Source organism: Lepisosteus oculatus, chromosome 19 (genome assembly GCF_040954835.1).
Source record: "Lepisosteus oculatus isolate fLepOcu1 chromosome 19, fLepOcu1.hap2, whole genome shotgun sequence".
NCBI lineage: Eukaryota > Metazoa > Chordata > Actinopteri > Semionotiformes > Lepisosteidae > Lepisosteus > Lepisosteus oculatus.
The window spans coordinates 4,913,346-4,939,201 of NC_090714.1; the positions used below are offsets into that span (position 1 = coordinate 4,913,346).

The 25,856-nt window shown below is 39.2% G+C and overlaps 2 protein-coding genes across 9 annotated transcripts in view; one reads left to right on the forward strand and one right to left on the reverse strand.

Annotated features, from left to right (window-relative positions):
• LOC102691152 (5'(3')-deoxyribonucleotidase, mitochondrial) overlaps nt 1-19,910 on the forward strand; it is a 110,018-nt gene extending 90,108 nt beyond the window's left edge. The window contains exons 8-9 of one of the 3 annotated variants that reach the window (XM_069181003.1): nt 14,724-14,791; nt 19,611-19,910. The gene's annotated coding sequence lies outside the window, so the exon portion shown is untranslated. Of the gene's footprint in view, nt 1-14,723; nt 14,792-19,187; nt 19,589-19,610 lie in introns of those variants that run through there. The other 2 variants (XM_069181005.1, XM_069181004.1) reach the window with 2 other exon arrangements.
• pemt (phosphatidylethanolamine N-methyltransferase) overlaps nt 1-25,856 on the reverse strand; it is a 78,744-nt gene that overhangs the window by 29,971 nt on the left and 22,917 nt on the right. For all 6 annotated transcript variants that reach the window (XM_015359928.2, XM_015359925.2, XM_006636997.3 and 3 more), the window contains exon 3: nt 15,459-15,574. In XM_015359928.2, coding sequence (XP_015215414.1) covers nt 15,459-15,574 — 116 coding nt within the window. The remainder of the gene's footprint in view (nt 1-15,458; nt 15,575-25,856) is intronic.

The window sequence follows — 25,856 nt, forward strand, 5'->3', positions numbered from 1 at the left end:
ACTTAGAAATACATTTTATTTTTATTTTGCTGAGAGACTAAAAGCAAGGGGAAGGAGAATACAGTTTTGTATTGTAACCTCATACAGTAAGCATGAAAAGAGAACTGTCTGAGATGTCTTTAGAGCAGCACGGTGATGAACCAAGGATACGTACAATCACAATTTCAATTACCGGCATTAGAGTAACAATTTACAGTATTTATGGTGAAGTCGAGAAATATTTCACAAGCTTGAAACAAAACTCGTTCCCGTGAAGAGCACTTGAGACATTCTGTTTTGTGAGACCACTCCTGGGAGAAAAAAAAACATCCTTCCTCTAGTCACACTGACATCACACTGTTTAAAAAATGCCTTGTTGTGGAGGTCACAAAAAACTTTACTTGAGATAAAGTTTGCAAAACAAAATGTCTCCAGGCTTAAACTGAAAGGTTATCAGCTGATAACTGTCATCGTTACAAGGCAACAGCTATCGGCGGCAGACAATTGAGATAGCCTGTCTTGTGCTGCCTGTGTGGACAAGAGTCAATTTATTAACTCCAATGCTTTGCGATGTTATTTCAAGCTATGGTATGGAAAATAAAATTTTGGTTATCCTGCAGTTTTCAGTAATATCTGTGAGCGCGAAATATCAGCTGGCTCTGAGAAGTACTTAAAGGGGAACTGCAGTGCAATTTTTTTTGTATTTGGGGGTTAGAATCAGCATTGACAAGTGCATTTCAAACCACAGTGAAAGTAAAATGCTAGGAATGTGTATAACCTCCACTTTACATCACAAAATAGACTCAATTTCCAGCTATGCGCCATGTTCTGAGATTCAGAATGAGGCAACAAAACTTACAGTGATGTGAAGTGGCCCTGTGACATTGTAGACAAGCGGGCTTGTGAATACATCTCTTTTAGTCCAATAGAAATATTGCTCTCAACTTCGAGACGGTTTTGCCGACAAATACAACTTACTTTTTAACACTGCACGCAGATGACTTTGGCCAAATTTCTGCAGTGAAATATCTTCTGACAACCTGTAGTTATTCTCTCATACATCGTGTTACATTGGTCCCTACAGTGACTTGTGAGTAGGAAGGGCTGCCTCACGTCGCAATTTGGGCAAAGTCTCGCTCGCACCCGTGGTGAGACCAGGAGTTTGCGACAACATGGCAGCTGACAGTACTTTCACAAAGGTCATGATTTTGTGCTTAATTTGAAATTTGTCAAATGTTTCTAGCACGTCAAATAATTTATTTTGAGACTGAGATTGAATAACTGGTCTGAGAAACTGGGACAGCAGGTCCCTTGTTAATGGGAATAGAGCTGACTAATGCCGTATCTAGTTGTGGGCATTTTCAACAAAGGACACAAACACAACTACACTTTAACAGATGGAAACGCCATTCTTGAGGTGATAAAAATCAACACCAAATAAAACCCTTACTTTGCTTATGTTTTCCCACCCTTTGGAGATTTGTGCCTTCTTCACCAGGTACCAACATAGTACTGGAAGTGACCTATTTCTCTCAGCTCTCTCAAGCTGAAAGTGGGACACCTTTCATAATCCTCCACTTCCTCTCACCCGGATCCACTGGAACAAACTGGGGCAACTTCACTTTAGCTAACTCCCATAAACAGGGTGGAAATAAAGCATTAGTTAGTGCACTTACAGTAATAACAATATCAGATTTCTGATACACACATTAGTCATTTGTACTACAAGGCATTATTTCTGTTCATTCTCACACTAGGACTGTAAATAAAGAGGAAAAGATCAGAAAAATGAGCAGCAGTTATATAAAAAAAAACAGATGTGTTGAGCTCACAACAATAGATTTATATTTTGACCTACTTACTTGTGACCTGACCTTATGACTAACCCATCTATGTGGCAGGTAGAAAAATGAAAAAGTAATATTCGAGACTTGAGATGTCACTAAGTGATAAGGCTGTCTGCAGAAAATGTGAAACTTTCAATAACAAGACACGTCTATTCAGGTCAATACAAATGCAGCTAACAAGGCATCTGTATGGGTCTATGGAGGTGGAAAACACTTATTCAGGTTTACTAATTTAATAGTGACTCATAATTAAGTGATCATAAAGTTGACTCCATGATTCCTCGATGTGTTTGCTGAGGCTCACTACACTCAAATATTTTAATTTTTCTTTTGGGAGTGTCACTGATTTTCAGAACATTCCAGTAAGGTACTGAAAGTGCAAATGAATTAATGAATCACCTTAACTAGCAGTCCACCTTTCTACATGAGATTAACTGTTTCTTAGAAGGCTCAATGTGGTTCTTTCAAGGAAAAAGAAAACCTTACATTATCAGTCAATACGAAGGCATATCAGCCACTGTGCAATTTTCTCTTCTTTGCTAACAGTGACATTTTTCTGCAACTCACAAAATACTCCAGAAATTGTTTCTGTTTCAGAAGCACTGAGAAACTGTGTTTTACATATACAGCAGGAAACAAAATGCTTCTAAAGCTTGTCTCTGACCTTTTTTTAAGTGTTTAGTGACCATCTGAAAGCTCAAAGACTATTCCTGGAAAGCAAAGAGACTGAGTGAGTGAAATGAGTCGATAGCCATTGACGAGGTGTGAGTTAAGAGCATCAGCAGAAATGAGTCCTGGGTCCGAATTATCATTAGATATCATTGTGTTACTTCTCCATTGTGTTACTACTCCTTCAGCTTGCTGCACATGCAAAGTTGAAGTTAGCAGCTGCAGATGGCTGTTTTGCCCTTAATCGGGCTCATCCACTTACATTGCAACCTTTTTACATCACAGATGTAAGTACATAGACATATAGATGTCTATACATGGCATAAAAAATGTACTTTTCCACTGAACCAATAACTGACAGCCAAGTGAGAAACAAACGCGTGACTTAGCTCTTTCCACCAAGAGCATTGGATCAATGTTGACAAAACCCCAAAAGCCAACATGTTGGCCTAAGAAAAAATGTATTTCCATGCACCTCCTGCTGCAACCTCATGTAGCCCCCTCAACACTTCAAGCCCTGGGCTCACCAGTCTTAACTTACAGAGGCTTTCATTTCATATATTTGTTTTCCATGAAGAGCTCCCTGATTTTTTACTGAACACATTTCTGTTCAATTAAGATAGGATCTTATTGTATTATGATAAAGCCTTCAGAAAAGCCTGGGTGGGGTAGGAATAGTGAACATCAACAGAAAATGCAAGGAAATACCAGACAAAAATCCTTAAAACAGAAGTAAGTGTAAACTAAAAGGCGGTCACGTTGATCACATTGGTAGGCGCAGAGAAGAAGGTGCATTCAATTCTTCTGTTCTGTGTTTTTTATCGTTTCCCCTTGTGAAGAAATGAATCACATTTTGGGCAAAATAAGTAATACTCCTGACAATGGAATCAGGAGCATAACAACCGATTTTTCAGCCTACGAATGGAGCTAAATTCAGAAAAGACACCAGCGATGCTGCCAAAGGTTTAAAATAGCTCACAGAACAGATGTATCCACTCTCTGAACAAGGAGCAAGAATTCTGCAAGTTTAAAGAATGACATTTGCAACTGTGTACTCTTCCCTCTGCTGCCAGCAGTCTTGCCTCTGAGGCTCAATTGTAATGCCATTTTAGTTGGCTGCAAATATCAGCACTTAGAGACATCCAACAAAGGTCTCTGCTGTTTTTTTCCCCCTCGAGTATGTTAAGCTGTCATTTTTAAAAACAATTTGTTTCTGCTCTCCCCTGCAACATAGAGTTTTCAGTTAAGGCACATTCTGGAATGGAAGGTCCTTTCACCCTTGTGTGTGCGACTTGTCAAAAACAGATGGGAGAGAGAAAACAAAAAGATCTCGGAAAAAGATCTAGCTTAAGCCAATACCAGCCATTTCAGCTCCTCCTGAAAGTGGAAGACGTACAGTAGCATGCATCACACGTGTAACTAGGAGAAACCCCAGCAGGAATCTGCTGCTGAATCTGAAACATGAGCACTCCAGTACAAGATCCGCAGAAGGAGCAGTCAGCATTCATTCATGTCTGCAAGCAAGCAGGACCTGCTGACATTGTGGTCTGAGACATGTATCATGGATTGCATATACCATTTAAACATCATCACATAGGGGGTATAACAATGTATCTATGAAACACAAGCAGGAAAATAGTTGACAACTGCCTGAATGAATTATGAGGTGATGGCGTTGAGCTGGATAATAATATGACTTTTTTTTTAGCATATCTTCCAGCCACGCACGCAGATCTGCAGCCTGGACAGGTATCCATTTCTTAACAATAGCGGCCCAGGAATGTGATCAGTTCCTTTCCAAAACATCTTGTTTAACTCGTGCAGGAATGTTTTGGCTGTCCGGTGAGCGAGTCGAGTTCTACTGCCCCGATGCTGCTGGTTCGAACCTGGGTCATGTTGCTAGCCAATACTGATCATGATTCCCTGAGCAGTCGTGTACAAATGGCTGCAGTGTAATAAAAAGCTTGTTGTGAGTTAAGCTCCTAAGCACTTGCATACATCCTCCTCCCCATGTCTGAATTAGTCAGGACATTTCCTCAGCCTTCAGTTACAGTATATCTATTCGATAAAGGAAGGCCTGAGCGCCAGCCTCTTTTGCATTCAGCACAATCTGGACTGCTTCCCCTTGATTTCAAAACACACATTCTTATGAGCAATTCCCATAATGTACAGAGACTGAACGTGCCTGTCGAGAGGAAAAATGAGCAGTATTTGCATTCAGAACACTGATACGCATTATTTTAGAAAATGTAATGTAAAATAAAGTCAATTATCAAAATAAAGTCAATTGATCTTCACAGATGTACACACAGAAAACATAAATGGAAGAGTTTCCAATTAAACACACTCTAAATTCCTAAAGAATGTTTTTTTTCTCTTAATTTCTTAAGGAGTTTAATTTCTTTTTACCTTTTCCATTTTAAAATTTCCATATCTGTTGTTTCTATGCATAGTACGTTTCGATGGCTGTCAGGAAAGGCAGTTTTCTGAATGCTTTTTGAGTGGAAAAACAACGACTGAACAATACAGGGGTGACAGCACTGAGCTGTGGTTAGGCATGTAGACCAAAAAGTCAAGGGTTAACAATCTTAGCTGTTCAGTCCTTGAGCAAAATACACTTCTCTAAATTAACAAAATAACACTCACTAAATAGTTAATAGGAAATAATCAATGCACTTCTGTATAAACAGGTCCCTAGGTCATCACTGTAAATGAGATTTTTTTTCCATTGACTTACCCTGTTAGACAAATGAGTTGCAAAAAAGGTTCCTATGGTTCCTATATCTTTTAATATCATGAGTCACAGTCAAAAAATACCTTGTGTTTGTTAAATGAAGTCAAATTAATGGCATGTTTTTTTTTAATACCAAAGTTCAGTATAATTATCAAGTGACTGGTTTAATAACCTCCCACCTCAGCGCACTCTGTCCAACCTCCCATTACATCTGCAGTGATTGCCTGAGGACAGTTATGATATGGTGATTTTAAACATGGTATTACTATACAGTATCAGCAGCAACCGGGCATCAGGGTGACTAATTCTCTGCATAAAAGGAGACAGCAATTATTTTGACTCGTTCACAGATAATACCACAGGACTGGCTGTAAAGTAGCAATTCAGTGAGCACTAAAAGGAATGCCTGTTGACATACTGTAACCAATGAAGAGAGAAAATATTTAAATATGTACAGCCTTTAATTTGAATGCATTTGGCCATGAGAGAACCTTGGCAAAGGATTTTACTTTATATTACTCAAGAGATATCCCCCATTCAGCACTTCACTGAGGACAGTTAGTCAAGGATTAGTGAGCAGAAATTGAGCTTTTTTCTTTTACCTGCCCTGGGATCCTTGTTCACCAAACATTAAACAAAGCTTGACACCAAAAGACAGAAACAGCATGTCAGGAAATGCAGGTGAAACCGATCTCAAATGGAAATAAGTGTTACTTGTAGTCAGTATTGCTTCCCAGTTAAACTAATGCACGTCAGGTATCCTATGAAAACACTGTTCCAGCTTACTCTATACCCAGTCTCCTTCTTTATGAGAACAATTTTCAATGATCTATAGAGAAACAGAAAGATGCTTTTGTTATTGCATTGATTGTTGTTGAGCAGTGAGCCTGCCAACAGCTTGGCAAGCCAAATTAAAGAAGGGGAATAGGAAAAAAAAAAACTTTAGTTTTAATTTTTAATGCACCGTGTTCGCTGTACAGATATTAAAAGCATAACTTTGGCTTCAAAAAGCAAGGGTTACAGTATAGCGGATGACTGTGTTATTAAGTTCACGTTGAATGCCAAGTACAGTATATACGGTGGTGCTGGTGGGTGTCCCTGTGTCCATTACCAATGACATCACACTAGCGCCCTCTACTGGCCCTTCTGAGTAACAACACCGTTTCATGCAACACTCATGCTGGAAACTTTCGACGGCAGTAAGACTCTTCCTCAAACTGGGGGAGGTGGGGGACAAATGTCAATCGATACTGCATCCCAGCAGGCTTCCTTTTTTTCATTCTAATTCCCAATAGATTTGATTTTTAAGGATCTCATGGGGAAATGTCACATCTTTTGCTGACAGCCGTGTCAGTCATGCAGAGCAAGGCTCGAGCGCTCAAGGTGCTTGCACTTCCGCAGAAGGACCTGCACGCCTGGGAGGGAGGGACGAAAGCATGAGGAGGTGGAGGCTGAATGCTTGGGGGCTGTAGACTGTCAGTCAATCAAGTAGTAACCCAGGAAATCCACTCACAACACAATAACCTTAACAAACATTTACACAAATAGCACAGCAGGATGAAAAGGCAGGGTCTCATTTTAATACCATGTGCAGAACAACCTGACTTTGCATCTGGTCTCCTCTGGAACTCTATCAGGGAAACATGCTTTTATAACGACACTTTTGTTTGGGGGTTCGAGTCAACCTCGCCTAGTTTTCCTCCCACCTGTGCACAGGTATCAGATATCTGACACGCCTGCCCAGCGTTCGTCACCTTGCAACCCATGGATCTGTGCGTATGCTCTTCCCTGCGTCCCAAGCTTGCTACCTGCCTTACGCGGGAGCTCTGCTTACGTTCCACCTCCTGGGGCCTTCTCTCATCCATAATCTCTCCCAGCATTTTCAGTTCTCCACCATCTGGCCCCCGACGCAGAAACCTGAGAATCGCCGGAAAACAAGCCCCGCCGCTCTCCTCTCCTTGCCTTGCCTCTTGGCAAGCGGCTGATCTAATGAGGCTTCTGTACTGCAAAAATAGCAGGAAGTAAAACTGTCATTCGTTTTTTTTCCGGTTTTAATTCTGAAACTCTGATTTGCACTGACGTTCCTTAAGATGTAATGCTTCTGGCCCCTTTGCCAGTCAGGGCTGCCAGCGAACCTCCGTGCGCCTGTTCTTTTTGCCCCGCGATGGACAGACTTGACAAATCCCCCGATCTCTGGTTTTCCACCCCCGAGCCTCCCTGCATCCCACCACTCCAGCTCTGAGTCCGGTACGCCCAACATTCGGCACGTTAGACCTAAAGCTGTTTTCACTGCACCGCACTGCCCTCCCCTCTGCCTCAGCCCATTCTGATGACACCACGCCAGCAGGATCCCTGTGCCCCCACAGCACAGCCTCCAGCTGTAGGCTCCTATGGCACATCACGGCAAGGCCACGGTTTCCTCAGCCAGCTGGGCTAAGCCATACCCGAAAACCTGATTACTTCTTTCACCCTGTCTCTTTTGGGGTTGCCTCGACTCCTGAAATGTTATTACAATAATAACGTCACAAGATGATTGCAATATTAGATCATTGTTTTCTGGCACAGGTTTGGCAAATGAATAAGAAATCCATGGACATTGGGATAAATAAATATTTATTAACAGTGGCAACTACACAAACACAACAACATACAACATAGACCTACAAGTTACTCTATTTACAAACAAAATGTCTCTGAGTGTCTTGCCTAGTCCTGACCAACTAGAAAAACCCCAAAGTGCTACCAAGCATTCAAATCCAAACAGGCCAGAAAGAGAGAAAACTGCCTTCTAAACCAAACAGAATATGACCTACAATTAAATCTTTCTATAAATCTGGATGCTACAAAGTAAATCGGTAACCTATCTTCTTATTCTAAAAATGCCTCTACAAACCAGGCATTTTTAACCTAGGGATTGTCTATGCAGGAAATCTGAGTTTCCTAAAACAACAGAATGGGAAGCTCTCTAAACAAGGTTCAAATACTTAACTAGAATCTGCTCTTTAAGGAACAAGGAGCTCCTGCCTGGCACTGTCTCTTCATGCTCCGTGTGTCGTTCTGTCCTTCCAGTGTCTCCTGTCTTCCTCTCTGTCGTTTGATCTTGTGTTCCTGGACTATCGATGCCTCTCAATGATCTACCGAGAACTTAACAGACAACTCCTTGGATCAATGTGTCTCAGACCCAGTACAACTCAGCAAACACTTCAGTTCCTTTCTTGTTTTGAAGCGCCAGAGAACTGCAACTGTTGATACTAGTTTAGCAGCAACCCTCATTGGCCACATTAAGTGTTGCTGTAGATTCCCCAGTGAGGACCCTTTCTGTGGTCACAGCCACAGAATAGCTAATAATCTGTGTACTGGAATGTAGGGAGATAAAGCTGTTCTTGATAAGTTTTATCTCAAAGGACATTGATACCCACTAGTATCTAGTAACTAGTATCAACTAGAGACTGATTCACGAGTTAAAGTAACCGATGGTATACTAAATGCATAACCCTTGTTTTTGTTTTGTTTGTTTTCTTCCTGATATCTATAGCTTGATTGCCCTTGCATAACAAGCTGCCATTTGTATCCACGCAGTTTCATATCTTTACTTTGAATGCTGTCATGTACAATTTCTATGTATTAATACATGTATTCTGTGTGTTGTGAATCTGCATGCAGACTGCTTGTTATTCTGTTGATTGATTCCCAATAGCCAAGGTAAACCCATGAAATTAAGAGTTACAATTCAAATTGTGTTAGTAAATTTGCACAACACTTACACTAGCTAAATGCACTAGCAATAATCACAATAGAGGCAACATTATCATGAAAACATGTGTAAAACATTTACAAGATGTTTTCAAAACATCTAGAGGATGTTACAATGAAAATGTTTGTACCTTAACACCTGTGCAATGTATGCATAATGCTATCAAAATGCTTTGTGTTTTGAGTCAGATGAGTAATATTATTAGTAATGAGTAAAAAAAATCAATACATTTTAGTCTTAGATAAATGGTGAATTGACCAGTGTCAGTGTAGCTCTTAGCCATCAACTTAGATCAAAATTATCTAAATCACTCTACAGATTTAAAAAGGAACCTAGATTTTTCCTAATGCCATCTGCAATCATGGTGCCTAAACATTTAAGAGCATGTGAAAAGCTCTACTCTCAAATTAGTTTATTTTAAAAAAGTTCTTTGCAAGATTGCACACAGCTGAGAACTGGACATGAGATTATTTTAGGTCCTCTGCAGTTATCATGAGCTCACTCGCTACTGATACATTAATTTCAAAAGGTTTTGAACTGTATCTAATGGTTTGAGATGTTCTTCTTTTCATAATACAATACAACAGCCTTTCAAGCCCTTAATTGGTTGGCGTTAGGCTTAAAATCCCCTTCTCAGAGGTGGTGACACGAAATCGCAACAAAAAGGCACAGAAATAACTTCTGCTGCATTTGATGTCATGGAAACTGATGGAAGTATTCATTAAACATTTTCAGGAGAGCAATGACATCAGTAAAAGACCATGGATGTAGAAGTAGCTGAAATATTCACAGCAGAGAGATCTATTTAGCAGAATACATCAAGCCAATTATAGTATTTTGAGGCAGAGTATTTCTCTTGTGTATTTCAGCATGTTCAGTAATTGTGTTGAATTCAGACCACAGTCTGAATAGTTTAATTCAATGAAAATATAACAAAGAGACTTCTGAGAAAGATGGGTTATGTGCATCCACCTGGACAATACATGTAAATATGCTGATTGATCCAACAAAATTTGATTTTAAAAAATCACTGTTTCTTTCTGAATCTACTGTATCTTCTGTTCTTTATTTTCAATATAACATTTCTGTCTGTCCATTATCAAAATGTTCCTTGTCCTGATGTGACCCAGAATTATACCCCTGAGTTATGGGAAACAAGGAGTGTCTAGGAGCATATACTGTATATTGCTTTTGTCCTGGACAGGATGCCAGTCTGTCTCATGCCACAGAGAGAGGGACAATTAAAAAATAAAAGCCAATAAACACCTGCTCAGCATGCTTTTGGAGGTGAGCCAAAACCTGAGCACCTGTAGGAAACTCATTCAAACCTGCGAATAACATGCAAACTCCACACAGTAGGTTTCCCTACTGTGATCTTTTTGCTTACTTCATAAGGTTGGTTTGGAGAATGGATCTCTGTGAACCTGGAGGGCCAGTGTCCTTTGCACCCATTATAACCGATGTGGACATTTTCAAAATGTACCATTTTTGTAACAAACACATGATAAACCAACAACAGCTGTGGCAATAAGGGATTTTTAAACAAAACGTAGTGAACTTCGGTCTGCAAAACTCGACAATGCTTTGAAAATAGGTGGTTGAGGCCACCTGCATGGAACCAACTGCATGGAAAAAAAGGCTTGATCACGACATATTAACAAGTCCTTTGCATCACTGCATTTATCGCTCGCTGAATCCTCTGATCATGTGCAATGGGCTTTTCTCTCATGCTCAGTCCTGTTGGACCTCTGTGGTATAATGGTCCAGTATTACAGTATAATGGTCCAAATAACAGCATTACTTAAAATTCCCCCAAAACAAATTATTTTAAAGATACTGATTGGAAAACATATTCTAATTCTCCTAAAGTTCTCTCCGGAATTCGGAATCAAGACTTTTCTCCTAAAGGCAATATAGCTTGTGACTGTACAGCATGAATTATAATTGTAGACTCGCTTTTCCAAAAATAGATCTTTGCATTTCCTAGAATTCACCCCCCTCCCAGCAGGGTCCTTGGAAATCTTAAAAAAAAGGGGTTTTACCCACTGTGTGCACTGAATGAGTCTCTCATTCCACGACTTCCATCATAGATCGAGACCGCTTTGCAATGAGCTGTCTTCCACTTAACAGGCATGGTTTTAATTGACACTCTTAAAAAGTACACTCTTCAACTCACAGTTGAGCTCTCAAAAAATGGTGGTTTTGACCCGCTTATTAGTCAAGAGCTTCTGCCTCACTCCAATCATCACTGCAGTCCACCCCCTTGAATTCGGTCCTCCTTAATGCAATCACCAGCTCTCTGCCTCACGACCCCAATCAATTCTGCTTCGTGAGAGGCTTGTCTGAGCCTGTTTGCCTCCTGGTGTTCGGACAGTACGTTTCAGGCTATTTCACGTACTGGGAATAGAACGTAACTGTTGTGTAGGTTCAGCTCTTTTCAAGGAAACTGAAAGTGAGTGAAACTCCGGGTCCATAGTCAATCACTCTTAAAGCAAAAACGTGACATGACCTGCTTTGTTCTTCTATTTTTACTTTTGATATCATTGATTTAACTTTCCATAAGAGGTCATGTACACCTCTAGCCCTTGTTACGGCACGCTTAAAGAACCCATAAAGAGCTTAGAGTTTAAGATTTAAAACACTTTAATGTCACTCATCACACCTCAAAGAGATCAGCTGGTGTTGCATGCGTAGACCTGCTGTTTCTGTGGGCAACATATTTAATTTCTTAGTTATTGTATGACTAAATATTTTTTAAAAATACATACAAAATGGGAACAGCATTTCAAGCAATTGAATTGAATTAACCTTTTATTGCCCCTAAGGAAACTGTCTTGCACGTCGAGAGCTCATAACATACAGCATAACATATATCACAGTAATACAGCAACAGCAGAATACCATGATACAAACAACACTTAACATTGCTAAGTCAGAACTCATTCCAGTATCACAAGATTGAAAACAGACAATTAGCTGGTAAAGTGTCCAAAGCAACAATAATAATAATGAGATTAATTACTGTATACTGTATGGCTCTCCGTGAGCCATGTTTTTGAGTCCAAGGGTGCACTGGTAATCTTGCCACCAGTTCTGATCACCTCCTTCAACTTATTTTTGTTCTGCAAGGACAAGGCACCTCCCCAGCTCTGAATACCAAAGGTTAGAATGCTCTTATACAAATTTGTGATGGAGAGTGATGAACAGTGCCAGGGGGATCCCAGTTACAGTGAGACCTTATAAGGGATTTATATAGTTTTTCTGAAGGCCATCAAAAGTGTGAAGTGGGCCTAGTAATGTAACAGCCTAGAATGAAACATTCTTGTTCTGTTGTCCTTCCCTGCCTCAAGCTTTAATGATCCATGGATTGTCAGCCTCTCTGCACAGAAGGATGCAATCACAAGCCACTGCGACGCCTGAATGAAATATCAAAGCGAAAACAAAAACTTCTCAAGAGGCGGGAGCAGCCGCTGCTTGGAAAACAACAGAGGAGCGGAGTCTGACCGAGAGGCGTGCAGGCACTCGGACTCGATCCCCACTTGACACGATACTGACTCATCTGAGTCATTGGACATTTTTCCTACCACTTACAGTACATGCTAGACCAACATGAATAATCCGTTCTCATCTGAAATGAGCAAAAAGGCTCATACTGCTGTTGCTCAGAAGACCTAGCAGTGTAAGAAAGAAAAGAACGATCACAGGAAAGTAAATAAGAGAACATGACACAGCATACTACCTGCAGCCCACACCTGCAGAAGGCTCCCCGGCCGAAACGTGTTTTCTCTCTTCTCTTTTCAGCATGAAATAAACCTATTACTTGTTCCTTTGCAGCCTACGCATGCTGACGCAGCTCCCCACCTGAACTACTACAGCATACTATAGTATATTAACACTTAACAGGACTTGGCAGTGTTAACAAGACCAGTCGTTGGGAAGGAAAGATTGAAAATGCTCTCAGATACAAAGCTGGATAGTTTAAGCAAACTGTCCGGGTCACTCCAGGGATTAGATTCAACTTGAATCCAAAGTTGGCTGTTTAACAAAAGTACTACATTCAACACGCTTACATGAATACGTTAATGTTTAATTCTGATGCTGTTCATCAATAAAATATAACATGGATGTTGTAGTGGTGTAGTGGCACTCTGCGTAACCTTTGTTAATGTAGTCTCGCAATGTATAGTTAGGTTTTGCAACTTTCTGGGTCTACTTGTACATGCAGTCTTCGTATGTGACGCACGCAACTGTGGATTTACTTGAAGAAAGGGGGCCTGCCCACTTGGTGGATTTGTCATTGAGCAATTTTTGAAGCTGGCAGCCGGATCTGAGCTGTGATTAGAATTCATAAGGAAGTCCCATAGATTTCTCACTGTAAATAACACCGCTAGGCCAAAAATCCAATTTATCTTACCATTGACTTGCTTATTATAAGCTACACTGGCAGTATATACAGAATGAGAGAGACGAGTGAGTCACAACAATGAAATATAGAGTTATTATTACTTTCCTTTTTTGTCCAGCTTGGTGGAAATTGGATTCAAAGAATATTTTATGACTTGTACTTTATTTTCGAATCTCAGATCTCTCAGAATACCACTCATTATTTAACGTGACAGCTCAAAACATACGTTTGTGTTATTTCCTTATAGCGATGGCTATTTCTAAAACACATTTTCAAATGATGTTGTAAAGTTCCTGCACAAAGGAAAGGAATTTAAATGCACGCTATTCTTCCAGCTATAGTTGCAAATCTGTCAAATTCGTTGTCAAATCTAGCAAGACGGACTGAGATTTGCCAACAATCGATCACCAGTTGTACATGGTACTGTAGTGCAATGGGTAGGCCTTTGGACTCATAACTGTAAAGTTGTGGGTTCGAGTCCCTGTTACAGATACTGCTGTTGTACTTAGAGCAATGTATGTTGGTTCAGTCCACCCAGTTCTATTACTGGGGACCACTTGAAAATGGTCTTACTAAACCACAAGTCAATAAGATCGCTGCCATTACTTCCTAAGAAATGCCAGCAACCAGAAAAGTAGTTTGATCATTTCTTGGCTTAGTGGCATTGTATTGCATCGACTGTATTGCTTCAAACCTGATTTTGCTCAGGTTATGACTCCCTTTGAAAACGACTTTGCAAAATCATTTAAACGCCTCTAAACACAGCACTGGGGCAGTATTATTCCAGGATTGTGGAGGACAAGAATATCCCATTGTATTCCTACCTACATTACTACCTAGTGAGACTTGGTACTCAGCCCTTGAAACACAATGTTTAGCCATCACACAGAGATCGGAAAGTCTCCATTATATTTGCTGGTGAGACTATTTACCTTGGAAACCTATCATCTTTAAATGATAGCTTTAAAATGGTTAAAATCTATGAAGGACAAGAACCATCATTTGATATACTGGGCTTTGTCCTTACAACCTTTCCATTTCAAGATTACCCATTGTCCCAGTGTTACCAGTAATGGTGCAGACCTTTTTCTGAGGCACCCAGTCTCGAATCCTGAGCTAAGACACAAATAGATTGAACAATAGATTTGGCAAATAATATATAATAAGGAACAAGTAATAGGTTTATTCCATGCTGAAAAAAAGAAAACACAACATTTCGCCCGTGGAGCCTTCTTCAGGTAAAGCATTACTTCAGGTAATGTATATTAAGGCCACTAACTGATGGATTCTCACAGAAGTCTGATTCTAACCTGATTTTTCTTTGTCTTGTTAAAGGAAGGAAGCCATGAGTCGAAAGGCTGTGTTACTGCCCTGCCCGTCTGGCCTGTGTGGCCTGGCATTAGGTACTGTATTTTGAAAGTTCATTTGTTTTAAATATTTACTGTATGTGGAGTTGTTCTGTGTGTTTAATGTGTTGCCTAATGCGGATCCACAAACGTGTCTTGTGCTGTGTGTTCCACCTTCTTGGATCAGGCTACCTCTCTCTGCAGCCTCTCCCTGTTTAATGGGGTTCACCTATTAGTAGTGTGGGACCTGGGATGGGGCTTAGTGTATTTAGCCTCGGAGGGGGACAGAGAGAGCATTTATGTTTGTGTTGTTTGGTGTGTTGAGTCTTTCTCCTGCCTTGTATTATTCTGTCTACCAGAACAAATTCGAAATCATTTAACTTTATACTTTGGTGTCCTACATTTTTTCTCCTGTTGATCAACACATAATATTTTGTTTTGGGAGAAAGCGTAAGCTATAGTCTCGCTTGTCAGCCTCAGAGGAATTAAGACACTGAAGCCTGGCAGATCCAGACCCCAAACTGCCTGATACTGCTGATCAAGTTCTTCCAGTTCTTGTCACACAGTCCCCTACACTACAGCACGCATTCAGAAGAACATATGGTATTAACACACTGCCACCCTTACCGATCCCAAGAGAAATACAGCTGTTTCAATGAGACAAGTCCCCTTTCCCTCTTTGTGCTGCACGTGTTGCTCTGTGGGCTCGGCCAACCAGTCTCACCTGTGACTGCGATAGACGTTAAGCAGAATGATGAGAAGAGCCAGACAGTAGCAGGCGGCGTAAGGGCATCCAAAGACTCTCGTGAGACCCTTGGTTCTGTGTTCCCATCTGGCCACCTGTAAAGCACAGCGATGACATCATCATCATTATCAAACAGCATGAGACCGGAACATCGGGGTCTAGACTTGACCCCAGTCTGACCCCGACACAGGTTTGGAAAAACAGAATAAACAGGGACCAACTTCATCATATGAAAAAAGTTTTTTTATGGACAATATGAATATAATACTGTAATATAATAAGGAGGAACACGTAAAGGTTAATTCCATAGGAATGAGCAGCCAGTACATTTCCAGGTCTGGACCTCTAGAAAGTAAAATATTTTTTATATACTATCCAAAAGGACGGCATAATTTGTCATGCTGTTTGTTTGTAAGGCATGTACATTTAAGATCCAAAAATGAAATCCCATTTATTTCCCACAACAGTAATGACAACTCAGTACAGTCGACTCTCAATTTATGTGGTCGGCTCTGGAAAATAAAACATTTTGAAAAAACTCTTTATTCTCTGAATAAACAGCGAACACACCTCACACACGCCTATGAGAGCTAACTAATGTGCTTATACAGTCTTTTATTTACTGTTTTTATATTTCTATTTAATATATTGAATTACCCTAAGAGATTAGTAGGGTTTTTTATTAGGGTTATAAGAAAACATTTGACTACACACTATTCAAAATCCCTAACCCCTGCGTAAGTTATGAGTCGACTGTATTAGAAATTGTCAGTCAGTATGAAAACAGTTTCTTCAGATATTTTGTTTTTCTAAGATGGAAAATCACAGAGATGACAGAACAGGGTACACTGAAAAACCTGCTGGAACGGGTCAAGCTGCCACGCTGTGAGAGCTCTGCCTCAGTCCAGCACAGCGGGATATTTTTAAATAAAGTCAAAGCAAAAGTGAGCCATGCACTGATATGCAATGCTCATTGGAATTAAGTAAGGTACTCCACTAAATAAATTGTATTTCATAAGTCTTTATGAAGCTGTGAACTGGTTGTATCAGAAGTCACCTGGATAATCTGTATAATGTGTTGGTTTTCTGATTGGTTTCACACCCCATTACTAAAGTCTATTTAGACACACCAAGTACTTTTGGGGTTTACTTATTCTCCAAAAGATTTGGAGAAGTTGTGTATTATGAATTAGATTAATCTCCAATACAGTTGTCTGGCTGTATTGTTACAAAATTAATACCTAAACAAACAGACAATCACCAGCTGCTCTAATGAATGGATTCACCCTAAAACCCTTTATCTGTGTAGAACAGTAATTCAGAAGCATAGATGCCCATCTGTTGCCGTGAAAAAAACAAAAAAGTTCATTATTATTACCAGAAGAGTTTAGATCTCAAATAAAGTGCCTGAATAGAAGCTGTACAGGTAAGTTCTAGGTCTCTGAAGGACTCTGAAGGATCAAATTATTTTTTCTCCTCAGTGTCCATGAGTATAGTTCTCATCTGTTGCACTGTTATGATTACGTAATTGCAAATAAGTGTAATACAGAAACTAGGGCAAGCAGTACAATGTCTTCTCTTGTATACATACTGTAAAAAAAAGCAGAATAACACAATGGCATGTCGTTTTTTTACAGCAGACAGTTTTGAAAGATTTCTAAATTGCAGAAGTGAAATGCTGTTACTAAGAAAAGGAGATATGTAATACTTTTTGGACTATTTACTGCATAACTTATATACTAAGACAATTAGTATAAAAATGCTGTTAAAAACCTAAAATGTATTTTTCACAAAATCAACATACTAGAAACACTTACATTATTAACACAATCAAAGTTAATTGCAGTACAACACAGGTGAAAAACCCCTTTCTCAAGAGTCCAGCTGTTCATATACCACAACAAAAACACAGATGATCTTTTGCTACATGCTGTACAATCCCACTGAAAAGCATTTTAAATCCATTACCTTGAATGTTTCTATTGCAGTTCTTCCTGTCCCTAATTATCATGTATGTTTAAACCTAAACATTACATCAACAACATCTGTTGACAAAAAGAAGGTATTGCAATTATACCAATGTACCTACAAGCACGGAAACTTGATGAACGCTGGGATCCTTTTATCTTAAACAAGAATTGGTCTCATGTACGCTACAGTGTTTGAACTTAAGTGTGAGTCTGGAAATGCAGCTAATTGCCACATTCATCTAAAAGCCATTTTCCTTCTCATGTCCTAATCTTCCCCTTGTGATATCATCTGTACTTCAAGGTGATAACAATTGAATGAAATGTACGTTTTCCTGGGCTCTCCATAGACTGTTATTTCTCTTGTTCATGTAACAAAGCCTAGCTCATATGAACAGCTTTTTTTATTATTCCTGCGGTTCCGTTCTCATGTGGCAATCTGGCAAGGCTGCATTGCTTAATCACAAACTGCATATATTTGCAGAGATTAATGCGAACCGTGAGCTCAGAGCATTATGAAAAAGGAACAGAACATGCAGTGGTCATTTACGTGCTGTGCCTAATCGAGCCATAATTTTGCAGGTTTTTTTTTCTTTTTTCAAGTTGGCATTTAAATGCTCACGGTTTTGACACAGTTAAAGAAACGAGATAAGGTGGTGGAGCAGAAATTCTGAAGTCAAGCCCACTTATTTTGTATACCACCTTTCAAGGAACACATGCTGTACATAAAATGCAGTTTAATGCAAAAAAAAACAAATTAAAATTGCTTAAAACATAAATAAAAGAACAATAAATGTATATAAATGGTTGCAAAACTAATACAATATACTTTCACAAAATGTGGTGCATGGAAATTTGTATACCTACATGCAAAGTGACCAAGTGTACTCAAAGAAATTTCAGTTTATTCACTAATCACCAACCCAGAACATTAAAACGAAAATGTATATAATGATGGGGGATAGATTCTCCAAATTAGCCATAAAACTATAAAGGGTGAGTCTATGAACAATCTATGAAGAAAACATGTTGCACTCGTATATACAGCAAACGTAGTGTATATTGTATGATCTTCTGAGTCCAGACTGATGCCTCTATATCCCATTGAAGACGCATAACTACTGTACGTCTTGTGAGCACTGAGGTGGGTTTATGTATTTGTTGAGAGGAAGGAAAAGAGACTTTTTAAAGAGCTGCTACCGTAAAAAATTAAAAGGCTATAAAACATAAAAGTTAAAAATACCTTTCAAATATTTAATAATTATGAACTAGGTTCTGTAGGTGCTTGTATGTCTTGTTTTTTCAGTCTATAGCAACAATCAGTGCACAGAGGTATATGTAAATTATATCTCTGGAGGTAGGAGTGTACCTGCTTTCTTTCAAAAGCATATTGTTATAAATTGGAAAGTAGAGTCTCACTGCAGCACAAATTGAAAGCAACTGCAGCAAATTCTTAGAATGTAGAATGCAAAGAATTTACTAAACTATATAGTATTCAGTTTCGAATTCAAATAATTTATCCAAAAGCAGTAACATAGTATCCAACGAGCATGAAATTAAATAGAGATACAGGAATGAAGGAAAGGTGGTATTTAATATGAAGTATTCCATTTCACACTAAAGAATTCCTGCATTACAAGTAAAAAAAAGCAACTCCAGTTGTCTAATCAATCCAGAATCTTATCTAGCTAATTCAAGGAGGATCCAACACAGATGGCTTCAACAACTTTCTTTGTTACAGAAATCCAAGAGTGCCTCCTATCCTAAGAAAGACACCTCATGAAGCAGGCATGACTTTTAGCGCTCTTAAGCTGCCCTAGCAGAATTCCCTGGCTGAACCACTGCTTCCTACCCTATGCTTTGAAGATGACACGTCAACCTCTGACCTCAGTCTTGTGACGCCTGTGTTTGCAGAGCCCAATGTGATTGCATATCTAGGACGGTGCATGTTTACAGTTTAATGGATCCACTTTAACAGCCTTTGTGGGTGTAATTAATGGTACAGTTCTTCAAATATACATTTTTATAGACATTTTTTACTTTCTTCTTTGCTGCCGCTCTTGCAATAATATTTAAACAGCAATGACGATAAGCTCTGTTAAGATATATAGTGTTTGTAGGCATTTTTTCCATTATTTTGTTTCATTTGTTTCCCACTGAATAGTTCCATCTCAGCTCACTGAATGACTACGCCTGCTCTTCATATCCTTATCAGGAATCAGGATATGGGGACACTTTGCAAGCTCTATAGTGTCTGACAGGAGGGTCATCTCTGATTGGAAGACACTTGCATCCCTTAATGATGTCACTGCAAGCCCTTGGACTGTACAATGGCTGACGCTGCGCTCTGACCCAAGGCTTCTCTCCCTGTCTATGTGTCTCATAGAGAGCAAGCTGGGGTATGCGAAAAGACGAATTCCTAATGCAAGAAATTGTATAGGGCTAATAAAGTGATGTTATGTTATGTACGTGTCATGACTGAATTCTGTTGACACATGCTACGTCCATTTGGATGCGAGGCCTGACATTCAGTACTACACACAAGCTGACATCTCAGAACAGGGATGTGCAATCTAGAACCTGGAGATCTTGTCAGTGTCTGCAGATTCTCATTTCATTGCGGCTCTTAATGACCTAAATTGCCTCATTGGTACTGTAGTTCACTGGACCAATTTAGCAACTCTTCCCAGCTCTTTAGGTGCTCACTCCTTGAACTGACCTAGAAAACCTTCAGTCCTGGTTAAAAGCTTGTCATCATGTGAAAATAAAAACAATACATTAAGACTACATTTACTAAAAAGAAAATCTGCAATTTGCTTTTTAAAATCTTGATTACACATTATTGCAAAATCTCAGATGTGACATGGAACCTAAATACACCATGGGTTTGGAGAGTTAAGATTCAATTTCTCAAAAAATACTTCAGTCAGGAACTAAAGATAGGAACAAATGTTTTCTGTAAAGGTTAAAAACAAATCTATATTGATGAATAAGCAAGACTGCAATAACATTATGTTGTTATTGCTGGAAACTAGGCCAGCTTTAACTATCAATAATCCATATTAACAACCCATTATCCCTGATAACCCTGAAATGGAAACCTTTAAGAAGAAAAGCCACACTAGGCAACATACATATTTGATTGAGTTCACCGAGGCAAAGCATCTTGAACTACAGCAGGCTTATTCAATCTGTAGTGCTTCAAGTAAAACTGATATTTATTAGTTAATAAAAACATCCATTTCAATGATCCTTTCGTATTTCAGTATTATAATCAATCTAAGATTACACCAAGAGTTCTTTCTTACCATTTAATTAAATTGATATTAACAAGAAAAAATAAATAATTCTCATTAACTTCAGTTTCTTGAAACATCTAATAGATCACACTCCAGCATGAACATCTTTGGCCTATCTTTTAAAAGTTAAAGGGATTTTACCTCCCTAAAATATTTTTTCCTGGCACACCTTGCTTTGTTTAAAACTTACAGTATGAAAGACAGGATAGTTGAAGCCAATACAGAGAACTTCTGTTCTACATACAGTACATGCCCACAAGTTGCACTACACTTGGAATGAATCCTAAAGACACAGACTCTACATGCCTGTCCTGTACTGGCTCTACAAATGTAATTAAGTCCCAAAGACATAGACTCTACATATGAAAGTCTAGTCCAAAGACAAGGCTATACATGCTTGTAGATACTGTATGGAATTCAATCCCATGTACCTCAACACTGAAAAAAATTAAACTAAACAGACAGTTTTTTTTCTCTTTGAGTTTGAACGTGATAACACGAAAAAGTGAAACTCTCTTCAGGTGGGTCATCAGTGTGCACAGGGAAGAAAGGAGAACAAAAACAAGGAGAAGTGTATTTGGAAACTGAGGAAGAGTGACGAGGATTACATGGAAAGAGAGGAAAGCAGCGTCCAGAACAGTGTGTACTCTCTTGGTACACAGCCAATAGGAGCCACAGCACTGGGTTACCAAGGTAGAAGATAAGAATCATGGGAAGGCTGGACTGGAGAGCTAGTTGAGGTCAAATAGGTATTTGTCTTGTACTGTGTGGACCGATTATAAACCTCTGTTTAAGAATTAGCTGAACTGCAAACAAGCCTCCACAGCAGTGAACCCAAATGAGAAATATTAAATGCAATTAATATCCTATACTTTACTATATCATTCTGTTTACCTGGGTTTCTAATAGATAAACGCATAATCTTCCAGCTATTGTCATTCAGACTAAAACCCTGGTTATATTTAAACAGCTGCATTAAAACACCGTTGATCATGTGTGCTTTCTTGTGTGGCCTGTTTTCTGCCAGTGTAATTTAAGGAAATGGAACTGTAGTCTGAAAAGCACCAAAATAACACAGTTATTCCATTGCACTCTGATATGAATAATCAGAATCTTTTTTTGACTGTACACAGAAAAACACAAGTACTAAAACACATCTGAGTGGAGAGCAGCGTCAACTCGGGGCTGTATAGGAATCAGAAAAGTAACAGTACAGTATTTCATCATATAAATGTTGTGTTTTTGTACTTCTCAATATTAGAATTTATTGGATTTTGTAACACAGGCAGTGGGAGAGCTGTACATTTACGATATACATATGATCAGCCTTTGACACTTTGCAAATAAATTGTGCTTGTTTGTGACATCAGCAGTGCAAATGCAGGACTAATACAAGACTAATGGATTTGATAAGTAGGCTATGGGCCACATGCCTTTTTCTTTATCTGTATTAAACAAACACCTTTGTCTTATTTGTTAGGAGTGATAACATCAACTACAGTAAATTGATTTGTTTTGATCTCACAGCATATTACGTCTGTTCATAATTGCACTGACAAAATAAAAATCTGCTGGTGCAAAAACCTAACCAACATGTGAGTGCATACCTATCATTAAGGACACAACAGAAATTTCGAAACTACCCGCACAGGTATAAACTGACAAGGGAGACACATGTCAACTCCTTCAAGTGTGAAAAGGAGATTTATCAAGACTAAACCAATATAAATATTTCTGAGCAAATAGTTTATGTACAGAAGGTGCTGGTAAATGTTCTGTTTGCCTACTGGGAGAAAAAAAAAGGAAAACGATTTCAATATTGTTAAATCTGAGAGAGGCAGCCAATCATTGCCTCAGGTGAAGCTTCGAATGTGTTCCAAGTTGCCACGCTACATTTTAACCGCAGCGAGATAAAATGAGAACAGTCTGAGTCTGCCTTGACCTTACTGGTAATGCCACTGGTCATGCCATTGTACGTGACTGGGGCCAAATCAAAGTACACACAATTTATACAGCACGATATAAGCACAAGCAGAAAACACATGTATCCACTGAGAGCACTGACTGATTAATAGTTTTGATGAAGTCAACTGTAAGCACACCACACAATCTGTCTATACAGGGCTTACTGAAAAGCTGAGCAGTTACTAGTTTGAAAGTGTCAACCTACTGTCCTTTTACTGCCCCTCGCTAAACATTGAAGTTGAAACTGCAGTTGTAGTGGCTTTCGGTGGTACTGCTCCTTACCACTCTTAAAGTAAAGTCATTATAGTTGAAAACTATATAGATTAAAAAAAAAAACATTACCAATCATTCAGTTATTAGAAGGTAATTGTACATTTACTCTGAACAGGTAAAGACAGACAAAAAGCAAAACCAAGTGTAGTCTCGGTGAAGACTCAGTTGGATATTAGCTGGTTATCACAACCTTTTTCAAGGCAGCTCAGCAGCTGTAATTATCAAATGAATGCTTACAGTATTCTCTGCCCACTGAGAGGAGATTTGTAGATTGCTGGCTTAATTCACTAACTACGGACCGAGATAATGATTTCACGAGTACCATTTCACATAATTACACGCCATTTAGAGGCAGGTAGTGTATCAAGATTGGTTTACTTATAATCCATAAGGATATGAAAGGCTTTTGCTCACTAACAGGCAGTATCCTCACATGGCATTCTGTTCACAGACTGACACCCTGTCAAGGGTTTGTTTGACAGGGAATCCTGATCAGGTTGTGTGCAAGTGATCACATTACGCCTGTTTTAATAATAATTAATAATAATTCCTTACACTTATATATATCCTTTCTGGACACTCTACTCAAAGCGCTTTCCAGGTAATGGGGACTGTCCCCCACCACCACCAGTGTGCAGCCCCACCTGGATGATGCGACAGCAGCCATAGTGCACCAGAACGCTCCCCACACATCAGCTATCAGTGGGGAGGATAACAGAGTGAGGAGAACTGTGTCTGTTTTGGAGCCCTTGCACTAGCTTCCTATTATGTTTCAATTCGACTTCAAAACCCTCAAGCTCACCTATAGGGCTGTACATGGCTTGGCACCTCAGTACCTGTCTGATTAATAATCTGTCTACTCCTCACCACACAACACAACACTACATGTCCGCCAAGCTCATTTACATGCTCTGGGTGACGGTTTTCTCCTGCTACGCCCCAAAACTCTGGAATTCTATCCCCAAAGATATCAGAGAGTCTTCTACCCTGAGTGCATTTAAATCTCGACTCAAAACCTTTCTTTTCAGAAAGACTTTAATTAGTATCTGTGCCTGCTGCATTTTCTAATGACCTTGGATCTTCTGCGGCACCTTTACCCACTTATGTTTTTTATATGATTATTTTTTTCAAATATAAGGTATGCTTATAACTTTATTTACACTTTCAGTAAAACACTTTGAGATGCTAGTTTTAAAGGCGCTATATTAAAGGAAACGTATTATTGTTAAGGGTATGGCTTTGTGCCCAGTGCTGATAAGGTTAGAATACAGTATATTTCACCATGACCATCTCAGAATAACATCATTACTGAAAGAGGATGGATGGACAGTTGCTCTCACACACATGAATTCTCCAAGCATTGTTTGAAACTGGAGTGAAAATTGGACACAGCTGGCTTGATTGTCTGATTAGTGTCCTGTGTGACCAGAATGCCACAGGAGGGAAAGAGCTCACATGATTGGCCCAGTCAGTAATTGCACATTCCACAGGATTAATGATCGTTGTATATCAGTAGCCAGGTGTAGGTGGGTTGGGAGTTTATGGTTAAGCTCAGTGCATAGAAGTAGCAGTATGGATTGCAGTGAGTTTAGCTTGCATGGGGAGGGTAGTAGTCTGATTCTCATTAGCATTTAGTCTTGCAGTCTGTGTCTGTAAAGGTTTGAAGGATGTTAAGGGGGAAAAACTTGTAAGGATTTTGTTTAAGGATTTGTTATTAAGGAAAACAGAATCATGAGGAGAATATTGCTCAAAGGTGTATATATTCCTGAAATTAGTTTTAAAGCTACATTGATTGTGTAGTGTAGTTTGAATGTTGGTGTAAAAAGACTAAGCTAGGTAAGGTGCCCCAGAAGGTCTCCGAGGAGGTACTGAACATGAACTTCCCTTTTAAAGGGGAAAACTGATTGCAAATGCATAAGCCAGGTTGTGTGTATTTCCATTTTTTTGTAATTGAATTTTTGTAATGGAGTTTTTTAGAGGAATTCAGCTGTTGAGGCCTCTCCTGATATTGCAACAGGAGAAGAAGGGGACCTGGAGTGAGTGTGTCAATAACCTTGGGAAAGAAATGAACTGATCTCAGGGTGTGCAGGCTTCCCCACAAGGGGACTACTGGTACAGCTTTAGGGACCATAGGGGTTCTACATGCTAAACAGAGTGATGGACTACCCAAATGCCCATGTGTCATCTGACATGTTGGATTTGGTTCACACTCTGGCTTGAGGGTTCACACTTGGCATTCATTGCACTGTTTACAGATGGGGCACAACTTTCCTGGCAAGTTATGGATCCTTAACAGAAAGCAGCCTTTTGTAAGGATAAAACAATAGCTGTTGCAAAATAGTTATGTTGATTTTAAGTAGCAAAATCCTACCTGGTACAAGTATTCCTACTTGACCTGTTAAGTGTGATTTGTGAACTTTAGTTTATGCCAAATATTCCCCTGAGTAAAAGGCTACAGTAGCACAATGGGCACCTCTTTTATTTGTAATTGGTCTTCTGTCCTTAAGACCCAATTTAATTTGGGAGTGATTTATTTGCAACATGAGGCTCAAGGGTGTTACAGCAGTTAGCATGTTTGTCTCAATTTCAGGAGATGGCACCTGATGTCCACCACTCTTACACTAATATACATGTGTTCACATAACAAATACCTTTTAGTGATATTGTTCCTTGTGACAGACTAAAATGAAAATCAAGAAAATAATATAGAAACTCATAACATTATTCTTTAATATAGTTAAGATATGTTATGGTGGGTTTCAAATGGTTATTTTCCGGTATATACATCAAGTAAAAACCTTTTACAGAACACTTAATTTATATCATTACCCGCTTCTTAAAGGCTACTGATGACTTAACAATCTCAGACTTGC